General features: G+C 39.2%; 1 protein-coding gene across 3 annotated transcripts; it reads right to left on the reverse strand.

The window, feature by feature from the left end:
* Positions 1–4876: 4876 nt before the first annotated feature.
* Positions 4877–12855, reverse strand: pstpip1b (proline-serine-threonine phosphatase interacting protein 1b). 3 transcript variants are annotated; one of them, XM_058783461.1, is made up of 15 exons: positions 12548–12855; positions 10764–10864; positions 10598–10672; positions 10364–10398; positions 10167–10273; positions 9845–9907; positions 9151–9255; positions 8675–8720; positions 7844–7923; positions 7427–7525; positions 7234–7330; positions 7044–7113; positions 6915–6949; positions 5984–6087; positions 4878–5643 (listed from the first exon to the last, which is right to left on the reverse strand). In XM_058783461.1, the coding sequence occupies exons 1-15, from the start codon at positions 12575–12577 to the stop codon at positions 5452–5454; spliced, it is 1239 nt and encodes a 412-aa protein (XP_058639444.1). In that variant the 5' UTR covers positions 12578–12855; the 3' UTR covers positions 4878–5451. The 3 variants fall into 3 exon arrangements, with proteins under 3 accessions (XP_058639442.1, XP_058639443.1, XP_058639444.1); XM_058783459.1 differs by lacking the exon at positions 12548–12855 and having other exon boundaries at positions 4877–5643; positions 10764–11157; XM_058783460.1 differs by lacking the exons at positions 9845–9907; positions 12548–12855 and having other exon boundaries at positions 4877–5643; positions 10764–11157.
* Between the last annotated feature and the right edge of the window lie 3770 nt (positions 12856–16625).

The raw sequence follows: 16625 nt of genomic DNA on the forward strand, positions 1-16625 counted from the left end.
TAGATATCTTTTCATTATTATAATAACACTTTCGGGGGAATTAAATGTTTTTTTATTAAATGTGCAACAATATAGCAAACTCAAGTACTGAAAATTAAATTTTTATTTGACAAGCTCACTATTTAACAATTATATATAAAAAAGAAAATGAGCAGATAATGTGGTATAAAGCTTTAGGGTTGGGTATCTTGATGGAAAACAGATCTTGTCCTAAAACTGAATGAATATTTTTTATAGACAACTAGAATATAAATGTCTTTTAAAAAAATAAAATAAACTAGTAAAACTATAAAAAGGCAGGGCTCACAATTACATTCTTAGCATAATGAATACATGAAGAACAGATAGTGAAAGGCAATCTGCAAAGAAACAAAAATGATTTGCATGCCCTGTTTTTTGATATACTGTCACAGTTGCTTACGGGAGGAATGAGGAGACGTAGGAATGCTTTCAAAATAACAGTTCTTTAATCCAAACAGGGGTATCACAAGGCAAACAGGGGTATCACAAGGCAAACAGGGGTATCACAAGGCAAACAGGGGTATCACAAGGCAAACAGGGGTATCACAAGGCAACCGCGAACAGAGATGAAGCACTCCATAGACGATAGACACCAGACAAACAAACAGGGAACTGAACACTCTATATATACACACACAGACAATTAGGGACTAAGACGAGACACACCTGGAATCAAATCAACAATCAGACTGGGAGACAGAAACTGGGTCACACGGAACACATGGGGAAAAAACACAACAAAACAGTCCAGGTGTGTGATATGCAGTATATGCAAGTACATTATATATTATTATATATTTTTTGATATACAGTATATTAAGTACACAAAGAAATAAATGTGTTTTGTGTTATAGCACTCATTATTAAGACAATGCCACATTCATAGCTTAAATAAGATGGAAAGCATTTAATTTAAAAGGTTAAACATTTGGGATAATGACACGTCAGACATTTTACTGTCAAATGTACTCTATCCATGTTTGCATGTCTAATGCACTCTTGTGTTCTTCCTGTACAATTTTTGCACAAATATGTCTACTCAGTATGGAGCACCAAACTTGCACAAATAAAAATACATAATGCATAATTAAATTAAATTGGGTCAAAACATCAAATTCCATTCATCCATCCACCATTCCCCAAACCACTTATTCTAGGATCGCAGGGATGCTGCCTATCCCAGTGTCATCGGCCACACAGAATCATGTTGGATGGATGCCCAAATTCACCACAGGTTTTTTTATTATTGTTATTAATTTACTCGCTTCGCGAGTGTAGCTCGTGCGTCGGACGGGCACGACGAGTGCGTCGCATGTCTGGGCGTTGCCCACGCAGAGGCTGCACTCCCTGGTGCTTCGTGTCCTCACTGCAAGGACATGAACCTTGGTCGTCTTCGCTCGCGGATCGCCTTTTTTCACAAAGGTGATCCTCCCCGCTCCGTTCCCCCGTCTCCTCGGAGGAAGAAGCAGCGGAACAACGGGGGTTTCTCTCTCGGGCATGAGCGGTGCTGCGTCGGCCCAGCGCCCGCGCCCGCGCTCTCCGCTCTCCCTACAGCGCCTCACGCCGCCGGTGTGCTTCACACGCAAAGATCAGCGCCCCTCGTTGGACGCGAGTGGCCTGGTTTCCTTCGGCGTGTCTGAGGAGGAGATAGCCGTCGACGAGATCGTGTCGTTGATAGCATTTGATGCTGACGAGTGGGCGTGTTCCGGCGAAGAGCTCGAAGCACCCCCTCTATCTCGGTCTGCGCGGCCCAGCGTAGACTCGGAGCTGATCCGCGTTCTCACGCGTGCTGTGGAGAAACTAGGCCTGGAATGGTCGGCCCTGGAAGAGCCTGCCCTCGGCCTCCTCGACGAGTGGTTCCTCGTGAGTCATCGTCAGCCTTCCTCACTACAGCGACCTGCTCCGTTCATGCCAGAGGTCCACGAGGAGCTCACTAAAACCTGGCAAGCTCCTTACTCGGCGTGTGTGAACCCCTCTACTGCAGCAGCTCTCACCACCGTTGACGGAGCTGAGGAAAAGGGGTATTCCAAGCTCCCCCCTCTCGAAGGGGGCGGTGGCTGCACACCATCGACGAAAATGTTCACAAATGTCATTTCTCCCCCTGCGGGCGGCGATACGTCATTGATAAAAGTAGAACCTCTCGCCTCCCGGCTGCCGGCTTGGAAAGCCATCCCAGGAGTGTCGAGTTGGGTTCTAAAAACCATAGAACGAGGTTACTCGCTCCAGTTCGCTCGCAGGCCGCCTCCATTCAGAGGCGTGCTGCAGACCTTCGTGCAGGACAACGAATCCCACGTTCTCCGAGCCGAAGTGCACACACTGCTTGCAAAGGGTGCTGTGGGTGCTTCCTCGTTCCCAAAAAAGACGGTGGGCTCAGAACGATTCTCGATCTCAGACTTCTGAATCGAGCCCTCATGCGATGGCCGTTCAGGATGTTAACATTGAATCAGATCCTCACGCAAATTCGGCCCGAGGACTGGTTCCTGTCTGTGGATCTGAAAGATGCTTACTTTCACATCCAAATAGCGCCCCGTCACAGACCGTTCTTGAGATTCGCGTTCGAGGGAATGGCCTATCAGTACACAGTCCTTCCGTTTGGACTGTCCCTGGCCCCCCGCTCTTTTACGAAGTGCATGGATGCGGCTCTTTCTCCTCTGAGGCAGATGGGAATCCGCATATTGAACTACCTCGATGACTGGCTGATGCTAGCCGACTCAGAATGGCAATTGATCGCTCACAGGCCGTTGTTGCTCAACCACCTAGAGCGCTTAGGGTTGAAAATCAACCCATACAAGAGTTTTCTGTTTCCCAGACAACGAGCGTCCTTTCTGGGAACAGTCATAGACTCTGTGCAAATGCGGGCTTGGGTTACGCTGGAACGCTTCCTGACTATCCAGCGAGCGGCGGCATCTTTCAAGCTGGGGACCTTGCGTCACCTCAAAGCATTTCAGAGGATGCTCGGTCTCATGGCCGCTGCCTCCTTAGTCATTCCTCTGGGCCTGCTGCATATGCGGCCCCTCGAATATTGGCTAAAAGCCCACGTTCCATCCCACACCTGGTGCGTGGGCCGCGTTCATTTCAAGGTAACCCGCCGCTGCCTCTAAGCTGTGGCCCCTTGGACAACTTCTTGCCTGTTTCAGTCAGACGTTCAGCTGGGGACGACCTCCAGGAAGAAAGTGGTCATGACAGACACTACCCCAGGTTATCAGGCGAATCAGAGAAACAAAATGCTCTCTCCTCCTCGTGGCCCCCCTCTGGAGGAACCAAGTTTGGTTCCCAGAGATGATCCAGTTGCTGTCTGCAGCACCGTGGTCAATACGACTGAGATCTTCTCTCGCAAGCGCAGGGCAAGATTTGGCATCCCCAGCCGGAACTGTGGAGCCTTCATGTCTGGCCGCTCAACGGGAGTCTGATCGACTCCCAACGAGAGTCACTAATACCATTTTAGAGGCCAGAGCTCCGTCTACACAGCTTCTAGATGCCCTTAAGTGGTCAGTCTTCAGCGACTGGTGTTCAGCACGTAATCAGGATCCGATTTCATGTGACGTGTCCCACGTGCTAATCTTTCTACAAGAGCTGCTGGACAAGGGGTGCACTCCTTCCATGCCCAAGGTCTATATGGCAGCCATCGCAGCGAATCATTCTCCTGAGGCTGGCTGGACTATTGGCAGAAATGAGTTGGTTGCTAAGTTCCTTAGAGGTGCTCGGTGGTTAAATCCTCCTCGCCCTAAGACTGTACCGACCTGAGATTTATCTATAGTCCTCGGGGGCCTCAAGGGTCCTCCCTTTGAACCGCTTCAAACTGCTGGCTTAAGGGTCATGTCACTCAAAACCGTTCTGCTTTTGGCCCTAGCGTCCGTCAAGCGAGTGGGTGACTTGCAAGCCCTGTCTGTCAGTGCTTCCTGTCTTGAGTTCGGACCCAACGACTGTAAGGTCGTTCTTCAGCCGCGCAGCGGCTATGTACCAAAGGTGCTCACAACTCCGTTCAGAGCCCAGGTTATCTCCCTTCTAGCCCTCCCTGCGACAGATGGTAATCAGGGGCCTAACTTGCTATGCCCAGTTCGAGCAATGCGAGTATACTTTGAGTGTTTTAAGTTGTTTAGACAGTCAGAACAGCTCTTTGTGTGCTTTGGAGGCCGCTCTAAAGGGCTGCCGGTCACAAAGCAAAAGCTATCTCATTGGATAGTAGATGCTATCACCCTAGCCTATGCCTCAGCGGGCGTACAGTGCCCTATAGGTGTGAGGGCCCACTCCACAAGAGGAATGGCCTCCACCTGGGCTTGGTCCAGCTGAATCTCTATTGGGGAGATCTGTACAGCCGCCGGCTGATTTTGCTGTATTTGGCTGAGCAGTATTTTGGGTGACTCGCCAAGCATTACAAGCATTGCATAACTGGCCGTGCTGCAGCTGCACGCGAATCGATGGCTGTCGCTTCAGTCGTTGATTCTGATTAAATGGCGCTCTGGGCCGACTTATATAGCAAGATGACATGTACAATTTAGGGGTAAATAAAGTACAAAGGTGTGCCTTTTAGCTTTCCTACCTTTAGGCACCGCTCCCAGCTTTGTAGCTTTTTTTCTGAGAGAGAACAGAAGTTTGCATATCTCTGTGTATTTATTTGGTGTGCGTTTGAAATAGCCTGCAGGCAGAGAATCACTTTGGATACCCAGTTCACTATAGGGCTTTTTAAATTTATTTATCTAATTTATTTGTTTCATTTTTGCATTAGTTACATCTACTTGTGTTCATATATACAGGTATATTATGATTTACATTTATTATATACATTTGTCAGGCTAGATGGATGGATACCTTTTAGCTTCTGTACCTTAGTGTTCTGCCCCAGAAACTACCTTTGTTCAGATGTTTGCATATTTCTGTGAATTTATTTGGTGTGCATTTCAATTTAATCATGCATTTACATTTCTGAATGCATTGCTGAGACATATGGGTTATGAGTCCTTTTTTCTGAGTCCTTTTTTGAGTGAACTGAGTGAACATGTAAATTACAACATTTAGCAGACAAATAAGTTATAACAATATATTACAAAATTGATAAAACTAAATGTATACATTACAGTGTTATATTTATATATATTACAGTACAGACATTACAAGTAATTGTAAAAAAAAAATTAAACTTTATAATTCATAATTCTAATACAAGTCATATAACTTTTTGTTGAATATTTTTTAAATACACACCATGATAAAAACTGGATTAAACTGTATTGAGATCAGTACCATTATACGAACAACTTTAGAATAATTTATATTCACTTAAAGATTGTTAAAAAATCCAAAAAATGCCTGTCAAGAAAGCTAATGTCTTCATAGTATGATTTACTGCTAGATTGCTACACTGACGTAATCACACTACATCAATCTGCATGCTGAACTAATCCACAGGCTTGGTGTAATGACTACTAAACTCTATTTGATGGGATTATGATCAGGATGAGCAGCCGCAAGACGTGTACTGTGACTCTGTGGTGAGATTTTGGTCAAGTATGTTCCAGGGACTAGCCCGGATATTCCATCCCTCCACGCTCTCCACCACCCATCCTCGCCTTTCTCAGTGATTGTGACAACTTGTCCTTTACTGACAGACAGCTCATCATCTTCCTAGAAATGCGTGAGACAGGAAGTTGAGTACATAACTCACAATCATTCTGTAAAGACTATAAAACTTTTTTTATAAACATTTTAAACTTTTTAACAAGGCTGTCAGGCAAACATTTTTATGATAAAAATGACACTTATGAGGTTTATATGAATTCTTTGAATTACAATTCATTTTATTTCTACTTTCAATTCTAGTTCCCGATTGCTACCTCAATTCAATTTCTGAAACTAAACAGAAACTTTAAAAAGCATGCTAAACTCAATTCTGAATTGTGCTCAACCACAGAGTCTACTAACCCCTGGATAAAAACTAAGTATAAAAGTTACTGCATTTATTTACCTGAGCTTTAAAATCATATATCACCATGTACTTCTCAGGTCCTCCTCCTGTTTGTTGAGCAGATGTGTCTGATCCAGCTGAATTACTGGCTGCTTCAGGATACCCTGTGATGTACAGTAAGGGCAGCAATGTTCAGTGTAGATAATTCCTAAAACTGCTTATTAAGTGCTAGATTCACTGGAATGTATTTTGAGTATATTAGTTTAATGCTCTTTGCAAACCGACTAGAAGTTTAAAGGGATAGTTCACCCAAAAATGAAAATTCTGTCATTAATTACTCATGTTGTTTCAAACCCGTAAAACCCCTGTTCATCTTCGGAACACAAATTAAGCTATTTTTGATGGAATCCAAGAGCTTTCTGAACCTTCATAGACAGCAACGCAACTGACAGGTTCAAGCCCCAGAAAGGTAGTAAAATCATTAAAATAGTCCATGTGACATCAGTGGTTCAACCGTAATTTTATGAAGCTACTTTCTGTGTATGAAGAAAACAAAAATATCTTTATTCAACCATTTCTTCTCTTCTGTCTGTGTCAGAGTACCACGATGTATGCGTTGTGTGTTGCTGTGGACGCAGGAGCCGGCGTTCAGACATAGAACCGGATGTGCTGCGCCCTGTTTACAAGCAGAAGTTGACGCACACTGTACATAAAACAGTCTTCATAAACATGACTGAAGATTTCAACAGAGAGGATGACTTGCAATTTGCTCCTGTCCTTACTACCTTTCTGGGCCTTGAATGTGTCAGTTGCGTTGCTGTCTATGAAGGTTCAGAAAGCTCTTGGATTCCATCAAAAATAGCTTAATTTGTGTTTCTAAGATGAAAGGAGGTCTTATGGCTTTGGAATGATATGAGGGTGAGTAATTAATGACAGAATTTTCATTTTTGGGTGAACTATCCCTTTAAGACTTCACAGAAGTAATACTGACCACTGAAAGACATCCCTGGAAGCATGACAGATAATCTGCATATACAAAAGGTAGAGTTTCAAAATCAAGTTACAAAAACCATAAAATAACAGTCGTTCTTAATTAAGTTTATGTAGTTCAGACATTCACCTCTTCGTTTCAACACTCCTGACTCCTCCATTAGCGTCCATATCAGAGTAACTCTGAAACTCAATGGGAGCTAAGGAGACATGGAGGAGTGACTGTCAGTTTATGTAGAATTTCTTAACAGCGTCACATCATCTTATGTCAGCTCTTGAACTGTTAGATTTCTGAAGTAAATCATGATGATGGTGAATACCTGGAGGACGACAGGCCGTCTTTTTCATTTTAATGAAGCAGTTGTTGTCAGTGATGATGTCACACTGCTCTAAAATCATTCTTACTTCCTCACAGCACTACAAAACAAAGGACAGTTGTTAAAATAACTGTAAATCAGAAACAGCATTTGGCTAGGCTTTGGTATATAAAGATTGAGATATGTGGACATTTACGTCATCATCCTGGACACACTGCATGGACAGCAGATTGCAATGATCCCATAACACACAGCGCAAGATATTAATGCGCTCAGACTCCTGCTGCTGGAACACCTACAAGGCAACACACAAATACAAAACATTAAGTTTTTTTTTTTTTTTTTTTTAAATGTGGCCAGTAAATTAAGAACTATTTTCCTTTTTTACTATTTTTGGTAATGGCATTTTCTCGACTCATCTAAATTTTAATACCACACCAATGAATATTCTCCAGCTGTATGACAGCTTTATCACATGCCTGTGAGATTGTCTTCTCTCACTTAGTCATCATTACCCAAAAGAAAACATGAATCTCTGCTTATTTCTGTAGACACTCCTTCCTCTGTTAACATTACTTTTTAGTGGTCTATAAATGTTTTTGTACACGTTTACCTCACATGCACTCCTGTATGTGCTTTCCCAGTCCTGGCACATTTTTTTTAGTTGATCAACATTCCATTTGTATTGCTTTTCTGAACCAGCAAGAAAATAAAACAGAAAGTCAACTCTCAATGTTAACATGTAAGAAAATAGCTTGGTAAAAAAATAAAAATAAATAATAATTTTTAGACATATTTCAAGCTACACCACCATTCAAAAGTTTGGAGTTAGTTAGATTAATACAATGACGCATTAAAATTTAATATATCCTGTGTTTAAGCTTTATGTTTATCAAAAAATTCTGAAAGATGTATTATGTTTTCCAGAAATATATTAATCAGCCCAATGGTTTTCACTGATAATAATAAGAAATGTTTCTTGAGGAGCAAATCAGCATATTAGAATGATTTCTGAAGGATCATGTGACACTGAGGAATAGAATGGCTGCTGAAACTTCAGTTTCGTAATCACAAAAATAAATTACATTTTGAAATATTTTAGAATAGAAAATAGATATTTAATGTGTAATAATATTTCACAATATTTTAGTTATTTACAATATATTTTTACTTTTTGATTAAATAAATACAGCCTTGTTGAGCATAAGCAAAAACATTTAATCTTACTGTCTCCTGCACACACACACACACACACACACACACACATATATATATATATATATATATATATATATATATATATATATATATAGCATACAGAATGCATGTACAATGCTTGATTGAATATTTGATTATATTTACTTCATCCAAGAGACATTACACTGCATCTATCCTCTTACTGCCAACCAGGATCATAACAACAGGTAAGTCTGTTATCACAAACCTGCAAGGTTGGCTGCCTGCCTGCATAACCGCGCCCTGTTCATCACCTACAACACAATACAACATAGACTGATAAATAGCCATACTCAGTGTTTGAACCAGACTCATTTGAAGAGCAGTGTGACATATATTGTACAAATAATCTTGAATGTAACATACATTTGATAAAAATTGTCACAAAGTCTCTATTCTAAAGAAATAAAGTTACACTGACTGATGGTAGTACAGTTTCTTATAACACTGGGGTGGAATGATGCCCATTCAGACTGAAACAAGTTTGCATTGCTTTAATCCTCATTTTGGCCTTACTGTGACCACAAACCTACCATAGGTAATTTTCACAACTAAATAAAACTCCAGAATTAAAATGAACACTTCTCTTTAGGAAAATATAGAAACATTTAACTTACTAAGGTATTTAGTGTATAAAACGTTGTAGTACATATTAAATATTTTTTTCATTTCGGGCCCTCACACCTTTTCTGATTGCCGGTGGGTGGAGGTGGTCACATTTGTCTTCTTCCCCACTGCTTGCTCAGCCTCTTCTGCCTCCTTACACCTCTGCTCATGTAACCTTTTTGACTGTAGGACACACAGTAAAGAAAATAGTGAGTAAAAGTGCAAGATAAAAATGAACAGGGAGGTGAGTACAGAGCTTGTTATACAAATGTGTCTAAAAACGTATCGCACGATCTGTGGTGTTTCTGTGGTTGTGCAACACAGGAAGTTCATGTCTTATTATATCCAGAGACAGAGACAACATGCATACCTACAAACCAACCAACCAGCCCATTCTTATTTTCTCTCATTCACTGTCACCATCTGTTTCTATTCCTTTTTACTTTCCTATCTCTCTACACATTTCTTGGTGGTAAAAAATAAATGTTTGAGTCTTCAAACCAAAAGCCAATGAACAAAAGCCTGCATTTATCTTATATGTACTGTCTAATCACACCCTAATTCATTCTACAAATACAACCACTACAAGCCTAGAGGCTTCTGTTTCTTCTTTCAGTTTCTACTTCTCTCTTCCTCATTTGGCTGATACCAAGTTTGGGTGGACCCTGAGAATGATGTGTCATTTACGCCATGGACAACTAATGAAAGGGGAAACATGAGGACTTAGCACTGGTAAATAGATACTTGTTTTAACCAGATTTACTCTACTTACCTCCATGGTCTTCTTGTGCAACAGCATTTTAGGCTTCTGAAGTTTTTCAATAATCTCTTCAAGCTAATTAGGAAAATAGACATTAGCTTCCATCTTTTAAAACTTGCATTATTAAATTAATTAATGATTATTCACTGGCATTCAGTCCTTACAAAATACAGCACATGATGTCTGTATTAATGTGTGTGCTTGCAAACCAAAGTGCCAGTTTTCTTCCTCTTGCACAGTGACCATATGAATAACCACGACTGTGACCATGGAAACATTACCAAAGTGCTGGGTTGTGTGCATAATGCCCTGGATCATTCGATTTATTTTCTACCTTTTTTCTCTGTTCCCTCTGGTGCTCTCGAAATGCCTCTATTTTCTGAACTTCCTCCTTTATCCTTTCAGATAGCTGGATGTGCAGGTTTCCTGTCTTCTCAATTTCTAGAAAACAATGCAAATCGGGTTAAGAACATAGCATTCAAAGCATTACTCTAGGAAGGAGGCAAAAGGGAATTGCATCACCTCACATACCTGCTTTTAATTTGTCAAACGAGGCCTTTAATGTTCTGAGTATAGAAAACAAATAATGTAATGAACACATAAACACTTATTTTTACGCACATTTGGATGCATTTACTGTACATTGTAGCTAAGAAAGTTTTACAAAAATATGAAGCAGTTACATCGGAATTTTTGTGTGTGATTTGAGTTATTCAGAAGTGGCAAAAGTGTGTGTGTTTCCAATGGAATTTGTTTGTAACTTACCCAATTTCAGTTTGACCTTCTGCCTTCCGAGCAATTGCCACCAGATCTCGGCCGTACTTCTCCTCCGCTAGTGCTCTGTGAAGGAGAGCAGAAGTCACACGCTGACATTCACAGAAACACGCCACTAAAAATAACTAGGAGAGTTACCTAGTTATGGTAAAAATACCTCATTTTTAACAGTTCTTCTACATCTTTGCACATGTGTCTGCCATCCTGTAACCTCTGCAATATCGCTTCATAACCCGATTGGTCAGTAAAGTCAGCACCCTGAAAAGATAACAAACACGCAACACATATGACATACATGAGACACACATGGTAGTTAGGCCCGTAGCCAGCTATGAGGTCACCGAGGTCCGAACCTCGGTACATTTTTCATGTTCAAAAATTAAATTTGTTCTCTGAATGACCAATTTGCTATTAAACTCCTCATATGTCTGTATGTATAATTCAGTTTAGACAGTTTGCAAGAATGTTTAGCGTCCGTGGTATGAAAATGATCGCTGCGAGACTGGCGGAGTGAACGAGGCTTGAGAGAGTTGCGAGTGAGGACGCGAGTGCAGTCTCCGTGTTGCCAAATTCAGCTAATATGCACGTTTTTGACTTGTCTTTCCCACTTAATTTGACACTTTAGAAAGTTAATAATGTAGGACCTTGCGGTTTAGGGTCAGCGATATCTTTATCTTATCTTATTTGCAAAAGATTTGTAATATATTCAGTTTATTTTTATTTACTGATGGGCTTTTGCTCATCTTAATAGCAATATCTGGCAACACTGCATCGCCGTAATCACCAGTAATCAAAAAAGCCCATTTCTGACATAGCCTACCCTACGACATTCGATAAGGGAAACGCAAAAAATAAAAAAATAAGAAATTCATATTATCTGTCAGAAACGTTATCAACGCTGTCAAAAACAGTAGCATTTAACACTAGTGCAGAGATCTGTAGAAAAGTAGGTTACAGAATAAAATGAAATATGCAAACACTATGAAGAAGTATATGCCAAGTCATTCATAGTAGTTAAATTTTCACAAATCATGCTATAAACATTTATAAGAGCACTAGACAAAGTTATCAGCTACACCGCAATGGTTATAAATAAAAACTATAACAGTATTGTTGCATGTATAATAAACAACTGATAAAATTATCCACCCCATAACTATAGAAATGTATTAACAAATTTTGATGCAATAAATATGATTTAAAAATTAAAATCCCTCCAAAACAGAGAAAACTTCTTTCTTTCACAAAAATTTCTGTCTATTTTAAAGTGTTAATAGTGTATAATGAGTTGTATATATAGGGGTTATTATAGCACAATTCTATAATAAGAGGTTATTATAGCATCCAATCTCCCCCCAACCATCCCCCCATCCGGACCTCACTAATTTTCACCATCATGGCTACGGCCATGATGGTAGTCATTCCGATTTGTATATTTTATAAGCACTAAGGACACTATTCTTTGGGGAACCATTAAAAATTAGTAATTAAATATGAAAATAAGATTTGGAAGATTGTAGTTTTAAATTTAACTGAAGTGTAATATTATTAAAAGGAAATCCATCCTTTAAAAACAAGCTACACTTTATTTCGATAGTCCATTTTAGACATTCTACTAACTATATGCAACTTTGCAAGTGCATGTCTACTAACTAAATCTCATTAGACTACTAGTAGACAGTTATGTTAGAGTTAGGGGTAGTAGAATTTGACATGTACTTGCAAAGTTAGTCAGTAGAACGTGTGTTCGGGGACCATCAAAATAAAGTGACATGACAGTTCAAGTTTTATTGTAGAGCAGAAACTTAAGTTTCCCAATTCACTTGAGAAAACACAAAATACAACTCATCATTCTAAAAATAGAAGTAAAGGAAATTGTATTTCCCGTAGCCTATGTCGTGAGAAATTTTACTTAAGACAGGCGTACAAACAAGAACTTACCCAAAAGGCATCGCAGAACAGTAAAGCCATCTTCTTTACGACGTAAAGTTATTGCTCAGAAGTGTCTCTTTAACGCCCACAACCACAGATTACATTAAAGTCGCTGTCACGGTTAAAGAAAGAAAGCTACACGGAGAGGCAACAGTCAAACGAAGAGTTTGAAATAGGGAAGAAACTGCGTGGTGGTCAACTTTGATCTCTTGACGTCTTCATTTGCTCTTTGAAAGAGGAAGAATAATGTTGATGTCACTGTCAGCGCGCAATTTCTACAGAGATGACAAAGACATTTGCCAGACAAGCGCCAAACGAACTGATAAAATTAAGGTAGCCAAACAATAGATGTTTAGAATTTTATTTTAACACCGCACCATTATGGAAAAGGGATATTTGTGGATATTTCGCTTATATTTTAGGGTGATATGGAACAAACAATTGGCTTAATATCGTGTGTGAAGTGTGGAGCGACACCTGTTATTAAACGACTCACCGCTGTATGCCAATGTAAACAAAAACACTATTTTCCATTATTACCGTTCTTCTTTTGGCTAATGTTGCTTTAACACACTTCAGCCAAAAGAGGGAGACATAACCCTCTTAATCTAAAAGAGTGTTTTAGAGTGGAGTATTTATTTCAGGTTTCGCAGCCTCAGATAGAGCGGGTTTATCACACTTGACCTGGCTCAACAAAGAGAAACCGATCAAGTGTCTGCTTGAGCAAGTATCTCACTTTGGGATCAATATACCGTGTGAAAAGCTAAACAGCCTCTTTGCAAAGAGGAGGTCCTAAAAGCATGTGTGCGTGCACTTGCACGTGCAACAAGATGTGTGTGAAATGATAATAATGCAGGTTACGCTTTCAGGTTTAATATAGTCTGTGAATAAATCAACGAATCTAATAACAGAGATTTAATAGTAAAAGAAAAAAAAATACTTTTTAAATATACTAAAGAAAATCTTAAAGAAAATTCTAAAATGTAAATGAGTGTTTAGGCCCATGTGGTTATCAGGTTAAGGGGATGGAACATATCATTACCTTAGCATTGTGAATCTGTGAATAAATGAACAAATCTATAACAGAGATGCAATAATATAGTAAGCAACTGACTTAGGCTACTGATTGCACTAAATAGTGTCTCAAAGAAAATTAAAGTGCTAAAATGTTGATGTGATGGGAAATTAAGAAATAGAAAATATCATTAAAAAATTAGAAGTCCATGGAAATTCCCCACCATAATAGAAAAACAAAAAGGTTGGTTGGAGTGTGGACCCGTTTTTGGTGGATACATTAATGCAACCTGTTCACTGGCTGACAGATTTGTAGTTTTATTCTCTACAGCACTTCTAATGAGTTAAACCAGCTGGATGATTTTAGATTTTGGGATGGGGGGAGGGTGGACTTTAGTACAAAGATGGGATAAAATAAAACCTAGGACACATTTAATTAAATTTTGTCAGGTAACCAAATATGTGCTCCATGTAATAACAGAAATTTTTTTTTGTTTGTTTTAGCAAAAATGAATGAATGAATGAATGATCAATGTAATAACAAAATACTTTTTTTTAAAAGATTTTTTAAGGGTTAGATCAGTTATTTTTTACAGTTTTTCAAATGGACATGTAAGAATCTCAGCCAGCTTATTGGTAGCTTGTTATGGGCATGCGCTTGGCAATATCCTTTGTGTTTATCCTTGTGAGTCGAAGAGATTGTGTGTGCAGGCAGTATGCACTTGTGAATATTTATATAGATATGTATTTATGTATTTATAGACATTTAAGAAGTATGCATAACTGCTGTTGAGCTATGTGGTGGTGTACATAATTATCGATTGATGTGATGAACAGTGTGGTGGTGGTTTGTGTGTGTGCGTGTATTGATTGTTCTGTTATGCAGTATGATGCTGAGTGTGGCATTGTTGACTGCTTGCGGTCACCACAGCAGGCAAGAGGATTGTGGTTAGGCTGCAGACAGACTGACGTACTCTCTTTCTCTGTCTCTCTGTGTGTGTGTGTTGAATGTCCCCTCTCTAGGTATGTGCTCCTTGGATGAGGCAAAGACTAAAAGTACTTTTTTTGTTACCATGGATTGGGTCTAGTTTCACATGCATGCAGTTATGTTGAAAAGGTGAGAATGTGATAATAAAAATGGTAAATTATGTAAAAAAAAATAATTTAAAAAAACGTACATGTAAGCATGATGTGAAAATGCATTTGTTACCCAATATGTGCCATGTCTGTCTCTAAAACTTTTTTATCCTTTTATGTTGGTGTAACCTATAAAACCGGCATATCAGTGCAAGTGGCTAAGCATGGTAGACAGTGTCGTGAATTTTCTAAGTATTAATAAAACAACTAATTTAACTGGGCAAGTAAACCAACTGTAAACGCCCATTAATAGAAGCCAGAGATGCAGTCAAATGCAAAGAGGAGAAAATCTTCACGATGCGCGAAATACTGGGGGAAAAAAATCCTAAATAGGGCTACCAAATTGGGGATGGGGTTTTGTATGAATGTATCTCTGAGGGGAACTGACTGTCTTCAGAAAAGTTTAGATGCTATTTTCTTTTCATCTTACCTCCATATAGATGCTTATTAATGTAGTATTTAGAAGCGCAGGGCTGATGTTCCATAAGTGCCACCTGCTGTCAGAGAGTGAATTTGTGTTCTCATGCAGCCTGTCTGCTGCTTTTACTTCATGCAGATATGTTTTATGTGGCATAATAATAGGAAAGCTAAGGTCAGAGTCAGACCATTCTGTTTTGCTTTAAAATTATACATTCTAATTTACATCAACATTTGTTTGATTAAAATGCTGTGGTTCTGCAGCTGTTTTATGCATTCTGATTAGTATAAAGGCACAGTTAGGGAAAGAAAATGTGATAAACTGTGAAACCACCAGAACCCTTAAAAGAATACAGTGTTTTGATCAAACCGCTCAGCACTTTTAGGTAGCTTTTACAGACTTTTTACAGAGTAATAGTAAGATGCACACAAATAGCAAATATAATAATCAGAAATATTAGTTTAGTAAATCAGTAAATATTACACAAATATACAAATACAATATTATGAAGTGTTAAATTATTAAAATATGAAATATTATACCTTCCTTAAGTAATTTTGCAGACTAAGTTGTCTTTTCTACAATGTAAAACTAATAAAATGATATGAAATCCGAAATGTATGTGAAATATTACCCAGACATATTATAAAAATACACAAAATATTGGTAACATTCAAATATTAAACATACCTGTCATAAATGATTTCACAGACTAAAATGCATTTTTTTTTTTACAAAGTAGAAGTCGCATGATACAAATCACAACTAAAATGATATAAAATCAGAAATGTAAAATACTTTACAAAATAATCTAAAAAAATACACAAATATTATAAAATGTTGTTAATATTGAAATATATTTCGGAGCACTAGACTTTCTAGATGTAGTAATACAATTTTTGTAAAGATATACTGAGTCCACCTTTTTTAACATGGACTTGATATTGAAATTTCCAAAAACAGTGATTCATAATCTTAACCACTGCTTTGTCTACTTAGCCATCATTTACACAATATGTTAGATGAGGCTTCATTCCTAGATAGTAGCATCCTTACAGACGATAAAGTGTTTCAATGAGATAGTAGTATCTATATCTGGGTGTGTCTATGTCCTTCGCAGGTGTATTTTTATCATAATCGATCTGGCTTTCCTCCATTCCAAGACATCAGGGATGACCTTCAGAGTAGGAGGGGTTCACAAATACATACAGGTTTGGTGCCAGCGCTGAGGTGAATGAACTGTTACCCATTACCCCCCAAAACACTAGTAGACACACAAATAGCAGCCTACACACACCCTTCTTATTCCTTATCCTGTCACAATCATACACATTCTCTTGCAATGATTAACATCAACACCTTTGCAGATGCTTTTGGGTTTCCAGCTGGCCTGCAGGTGCTCTGTGTGTGTGTGTGTGTGTGTGTGTATTGACGCGCATGCTTCCCTTGGGCTGTGTTTGCTGGTGTAGTGTATCAGTAGGCCAGCAGCGTGGCGCCATCCGTCCTGCTCCCACCACC

Source organism: Onychostoma macrolepis, chromosome 07 (genome assembly GCF_012432095.1).
Source record: "Onychostoma macrolepis isolate SWU-2019 chromosome 07, ASM1243209v1, whole genome shotgun sequence".
NCBI lineage: Eukaryota > Metazoa > Chordata > Actinopteri > Cypriniformes > Cyprinidae > Onychostoma > Onychostoma macrolepis.